At 42.6% G+C, this 6605-nt stretch overlaps 1 protein-coding gene across 1 annotated transcript; it reads right to left on the bottom strand.

Moving 5' to 3' along the window:
* Nucleotides 1–2985, bottom strand: LOC110527403 (helix-loop-helix protein 2-like). The gene is made up of 2 exons (XM_021608648.2): nt 2347–2985; nt 1–1595 (listed from the first exon to the last, which is right to left on the bottom strand). Exon 2 carries the CDS (start codon nt 1565–1567, stop codon nt 1184–1186), a length of 384 nt encoding a protein of 127 aa, XP_021464323.1. The 5' UTR covers nt 1568–1595; nt 2347–2985; the 3' UTR covers nt 1–1183.
* Between the last annotated feature and the right edge of the window lie 3620 nt (nt 2986–6605).

The following is a 6605-nucleotide window of genomic DNA, read 5'->3' as shown; positions in this document are numbered from 1 at the left end:
TATTTCTTTCCTTTTTTTAATCAAAAAACACCACCGGAAAATATTAAAAATGCGTTCCTTAAAAACCAGCTGTCACAATAACTCTACTACAAAATATCTGCATAAAGCAACAAGTACACAACCCTGAAGAGACAAAAAATCTTTGGATAGAAGATATGTTTTTCTTCGCTATAAAATTACTTATTGTGTTTTTTGAGATACAAAGCAGAGACAGATATATAAATAAATACCTCTAACTTTTAAGGAAATAAAAACATTTAATAGAAATCAGACTATTTTGAAATGATTTTTTGGTCACAGCAAAAGAGGTTTGCCTCTGAATTGTAAAGTGATATCAACACAAACGATGTCATTCATTTAGAATTTTGCTTTTTATATCCGGTTAGTCGAATTAAACTTGTGTGGATGTTTTTCTTTAGTAGGCTTCAGTCTATTGTTAAGTTATGATTAACTTCCTTCCCCTTCACACTTAAGGGAACTAAACGAAGTTTTGACGTTTATGAGTTTACTTAACCCAACATGATTAAGTGCTTATCGTTGCCTGATAGACAATAGACATGAATAAAAGTATATTACACTTAACGTACTAATTCAATAAAAAACAACGTATTATACAAAAACAGAAAGTGCCATTTTGAAGAGCAACAACATCATTTTCGAATTTCAACATCACAGCCTAAAATATACATGTATACAATGATACAAACAATGGACATTTACATAAAAGACGTTAGTCTATTTTAAACATAAATAAATAAGATAACCTTAATATTAACACATTTAAATAAATAATTCCATAAACTTAAATAACAATGATAAAGGTCACAATTGTACGCGTCATAAGTGGCACTAATGCATTTGAACTTGTTCTCCTTTATGGAAACATCAACTATGCTATGTCTATAAAGCAGCTATATCATTCCGTTTACATCCGCTCTTTCGTTCATCTGGGTTACCCAGCCTCACCAAACGCAATATCAAACAGGCATTTTCTTCAAAATCATGGATAAGTAGGCTGTAGGCTGCAGACTCCTTCTCCCCCCCCCCCTTTTTTTTGTACTTTCTGGCAACTTTCATGTATCCCCGATTTCATAAGTGACATGATGTCACCCATATTTCTTTCTGGTCCCTCCATTCTCCTTGTCCAATTCTCCCATTTGAAAATGTATCTCACTCATTTCAACTAGACATCCAGAACGTGATTGAGATAGGAGATATAGCATATTGCAAGTCTAAGGATCTCGATCTTGGAGAGTTTCTTGTCAGGGGGAAGGGTTGGCAGCAACTTTCTCAGTTCAGCGAAGGCCACATTGAACGCTTCCACGCGGATCCTCTCGCGCGTGGCGTGGGCCGAGCGGTACTTGGCCGTTGCACGTCTCCTCCGTCTCTTCTCCTCCCTGCTGAGGGTCGGTTGGGCCAGCGACCTCGTCTTCCCCTCCCCCTCCATCGTTTCGTCGGACAGGCACCCGACCTTGAGGTCATTGAGCACCGACTCTGCGTCGGATTGTCCCCATCCGAGGTCGGAATCAGCTTGGTCTGGACTCAGCATCATTTTCAGTCTTTTCATATGTTTTTCAGTTCGTATCCAAAAAGAGCTGGAGAGAGAGATATTTTTGATTCATTTAGTATAATGCTGTGAACACAATAATACTTTTTCGTTACCATTGGGAGTAGTTTTTGCATGGCTGTGTTGCTATGACCTGTCACAGGGGGTAGATGATAGGCAGACCATAATCATAAAATAGATCATTTGAGATCAAGTGGCGAATATTTAGAAATGTGATAGTCTTAATGGAAATTGCAAAAGCAACAGACAGTGATGGAAATATTGTAAACTGTAATATGTTTTTGTACTTCTATTTTCTCCAATGCATAATTTATTCTCCAATGATTTTTGTTATAGAGCATTAAATATTAAATCTAGGCCATTTTCTTTTCACTTATGTGTCAGTTCTTATGATTTCTTTTGCAGCAAACATGGCATTTTTCAGAATATTAAAGCAAATTAGGATAAATATTGAGAGAAACCATGCTATTCAAATGAACATATTCCATATTCCAAGTCGTCCATCTGTCACAGTGAGATGAACACATCTGCTTGGCTTCGAGCAGTATGACTTGACAGGATGGAACAACAACGAAATAAGGCACAAATTGTTGACATCTGCTGGACATTGGATTCGACCACACAAAATGTTGTTGTATCAACAATGCAGTGGATAAATACGAGTTGTGTACTTTGTTGTAAATGTGTAATACAGACCTAATAAAGAAACGGTTAATAACTCATATGTATTTTTTTTATTTGTAATTTTTCATAGGCCTACTCGTTAATTGGACACTTACCTTGACAAACAGTTGAGAGACACAACTGTCTGATGATTCCTGATAGCTGTTGGAGTAAACTCCAACTCCAAATTAACTCTGTGCTTCCCTTAGTTTTTTCTCACAAACCATTTTATTTAGTCCAATTCATGACATGAATTATAGGCTACTGTTGACAGCCTTAAGAAATGATTTGCTGTTTACTTTTGGAGATTTTGAACAGTCGAATCTAACAAAATGCTGTTTTATCTCAGAACCATCTAATTTCAAGTTGTGGTATATCAATTCGTTGGGAGATGATAGTATAGTTGATAGTATAGTTAACGACTATGTGATAAATATTTCTGAAGATAAAAATCTTGTGCCTTGTGAACACCCAGCTGGGAAACAATAGATTGTTGTGTCGATAAGATCTCGCTGAAAGTGCAGATATTTGTCCGTTCTTCTGGATGGAGATGGCCGTGATAAGAAAGGCCCTCGTGCACCGTATGCCAGTAGTCAGTGCATTGAAAAGCCGAAAGATAATCCCGTCCTTTCCACTTCTGTGTGTTCCGAACGTTATCGGGTCCAGCAGGCGGCTTCTATGAGAGATAAGATCCAAACCATCCCAACTAATAAAGGCTTACTTGAGAAACGGAGGGATGGAATATATTTGAGGAATGGTATTGTCTAACACCGCCCACTCCCTCTCACCTCCCTCTCTCTACTCACGCCCCTCAGCCCTCCAGTAGTCCCTCTGGGGATAGTGGGCAAAGAGGAACCAGAGATGAGTACGATAATGGATAATAAGGACTTTAAACATTTAGAATTTTTTTCTCCAGATTAATTCCAATTCTGATCTGTACAATAAAAATCTGAATATTTTTAATTAAATGTTAAGCAAATCAACGGAAAATAACAATTTTATTGAAACAACCAGTAAGGTTGGTTCATATTATAAAAGGTGATTTATTAGGCCAGTCATGTCACTTCGAGATTGGAACAAATTATTAGGCTATTAGGCCTTAAATAATTATAATACATTGAGATTGAAACAGGTTATGAAAACGTGACGTTCAGAGCAAGAGGTTCTACATTTAGAAGGCTAACATTAATTCATCAAATCAAATAAATACACTGCATTTTGCTGATTTGTTTCCATTTGGTCCATATTCCCAACTCGGTTCTTATTTCGACAACTCAAGTCCGATTTCTCACCACAAGTCCGATTTTCTCTCCTCTATTCCAGTCATAGACATAGAATCCAGATTGTAACATCGCCCCTCTGGTGTCGGCAGATGGAACGGTCTACAGTTTTCCTTCAACATCAGACGGAGGCATATAGACGTACTAGATCTACAGCTTATCCTGCTCTTTTTCTTTTCGTTTTTGGTTTTGGTTAAATGTATTTTGACATGATTATTATAGAAAAGAAAGCTATGGTCGAACACAGTTGTCAAACAATCAATGGTATAAAAGCTTGACTGCCTGTCAGGAAAAAACCCGATGACAACCTGCAAAATCAACACAAGTGAAGTCCCACTATAGAAGGGATCAATACACTGTCACAGTGAAGACGACCTCACATCATCTCTTGTGTCAATAGGATCAGAAGGATGGAGGGGCTGATACAACAGATAACAGTTATCAGTGAGTGGACATCATACAGGATGAAGGGGCTGATACAATAGATAACAGTTATCAGTGAGTGGACATCATACAGGATGAAGGGGCTGATACAATAGATAACAGTTATCAGTGAGTGGACATCATACAGGATGAAGGGGCTGATACAACAGTTAACAGTTATCAGTGAGTGGACATCATACAGGATGAATGGGCTGATACAACAGATAACAGTTATCAGTGAGTGGACATCGTACAGAACAGTCATGCCTAGAGATGCAGGGCCAGGCAGGGTCCCAATTATTGGTTTAAGGGGGCCTGTGGGCATTACCAGGCAGTGCCAGTCTGACCAGACTCTCTCTGTGTTGCTGGTTGGAGATGACAGATCCTGTCTCACACTCCTCCTCATCTTCTCTTTTCTTCTCTTATTCTCCTCCCCTCTCCTACTCTCCCCCTCTCCTACTCTCCTCCCCTCTCCTCCTCTCCTCTCCTCTCCTCTCCTCTCCTCTCCTCCTCTCCTCTCCTCTGCTCCTCTCCTCTGCTCATCTCCTCCTCTCCTCTCTTCTCCTCTCCTCTCCTCTCCTCTCCTCTCCTCTCCTCTCCTCTCCTCTCCTCTCCTCTCCTCTCCTCTCCTCTCCTCTCCTACTCTCCTCCTGTCTCCTCCTCTCCTCTCCTCCCCTCTCCTCCTCTCCTCTCCTCTGCTCCTCTCATCTCCTCCTCTCTCCCCCCTCTCCTCCTCTCCTCTCCTCTGCTCCTCTCATGTCCTCCTCTCCTCTCCTCCTCTCCTCTCCTCCTCTCCTCTCCTACTCTACTCCCCTCTCCTCCTCTCCTACCCTCTCCTCCTCTCCTCTCCTCTCCTCTGCTCCTCTCATCTCCTCCTCTCCTCCTCTCCTCTCCTCTCCTCTCCTCTCCTCTCCTCTCCTCTCCTCTCCTCTCCTCTCCTCTCCTCTCCTCTCCTCTCATCTCAACACCTCTCCTCTCCTCTCCTCTCCCCCTCTCCTCCTCTCCTCTCCACCTCTCCTCCATTCCTCCCCTCTCTTCCTCTCCTCCTCTCCTCTCCTCTGCTCCTCTCATCTCCTCCTCTCCTCCAGTGGTACCACCCGGACTGGGTCAGGAGGCCAGGGGTCCTGAAGAGAGCCGGTGACCAGAGAGTGTTGTGACTGACTGCTCCTAACGAGGTGATTAAAAGGATGAGGGGACCATGGCTGACTCGCTGTGGCCCGGAGCCCCCTCCCCTCCTCCTGGCATTTCGCTACAATGCCAGGAGGAACAGATCTATGTAAAAGGCCAAGGGGCCGGTATAGTTTGTGTGTCTGTGTACACATGTGTATGTGTGACTGTGTGTGTGTGGAGGAGATGATAGACAGGAGATGTGGCACATTGAGAGTGGCAGCGGGGGGTTTATATGGAGAGCAGTCGGGGGGGTATAGGAGACATGTCAGGGGGCAGGGGACAGAGGCAGTCTGACAGCAGCAGTGCAGTGAGCCGCTGTAATTGCTCCAAAGACCAGTGTGGCGGTCTGTGGTCCCCGGACCCCTTGGACCCCCCAGACCCCTGTCCAAGCCACAGATACAGGCTGCTCCAAGGATGTGGCAATTTATGCACAGATGATGTACTGACTTGGGAAGATGACTGGTTTATTCCCCAAATAATCTTCAGTGATGTATTCTTCAACTATTAGAACATTACAGAAAGAAAGGTAATATACTGTAATGTAGAAAGGTAATATACTGTAATGTAGAAAGGTAATATACTGACTGTCATGTAGAAAGGTAATATACTGTAATGTAGAAAGGTAATATACTGTCATGTAGAAAGGTAATATACTATCATGTAGAAAGGTAATATACTGTAATGTAGAAAGGTGATGTCTGTTGTACACAATACTGTACATTACCATCGGAACATTCTGTGACGATAGAAATGTACCCTCTTGAATAAGCCCCATTCTCAGCCCTCTCTCAATCTCTTCTGAAACCCATTCTCCTGTCCAGACCTGTCGGAAACACACACACACGCACACGTACACGTACACGCACACGCACACACACACACACACACGCACACGCACACGCACACGTACACGCACACGCACACGCACACGCGCACACACACACACACACACACACACACACACACACACACACACACACACACACACACACACATACACACACACACACACACACACAGACCCTTCCCGGCGATGTTCCTGGGCCCAGTGAGACGGAGCGAGCGGTGAAATGGGAGGGATTAGTCACTTTGTCAGGAGGTTTATGGTGTTGTGTTGTCTCAGGAGATGTGGTGCCACAGGGGGCTGTTTGGGAGGACTCGCTCTGTAGATAGTGACAGAGGACGTTGTGACCGACCCTCAGCTCAGTCCAGTCTGTCTTGGCCAGTTGGCCATCGGTCAGTGGGTCACTCAACTTCAAGACCTGTCTAGACAGAAGCTGTTTTCTTTCTCAACTTTCAGTTATTTTGTTGATTGTCACATGTTAAAGGTCAAATCTTTTGATGTTTTTTTTTTCATTAGTCCACTGTTGATACAGTCCCTAAATGTTTTGCATGTCAGCAGTCAAATTTTCGAAGATATTGAACTTTCAAGAAGCAAAGTGTCGCAGGCCAACACAGCAAAATGATGCAAAACAATACCAAAATATTGTTTATGAGTGGAT

Source organism: Oncorhynchus mykiss, chromosome 7 (assembly GCF_013265735.2).
Source record: "Oncorhynchus mykiss isolate Arlee chromosome 7, USDA_OmykA_1.1, whole genome shotgun sequence".
In the NCBI taxonomy this organism is placed as follows: domain Eukaryota; kingdom Metazoa; phylum Chordata; class Actinopteri; order Salmoniformes; family Salmonidae; genus Oncorhynchus; species Oncorhynchus mykiss.
The sequence above is the reverse complement of the archived record's forward strand: the minus strand, read 5'-3'. Positions and strand labels throughout refer to the sequence as shown.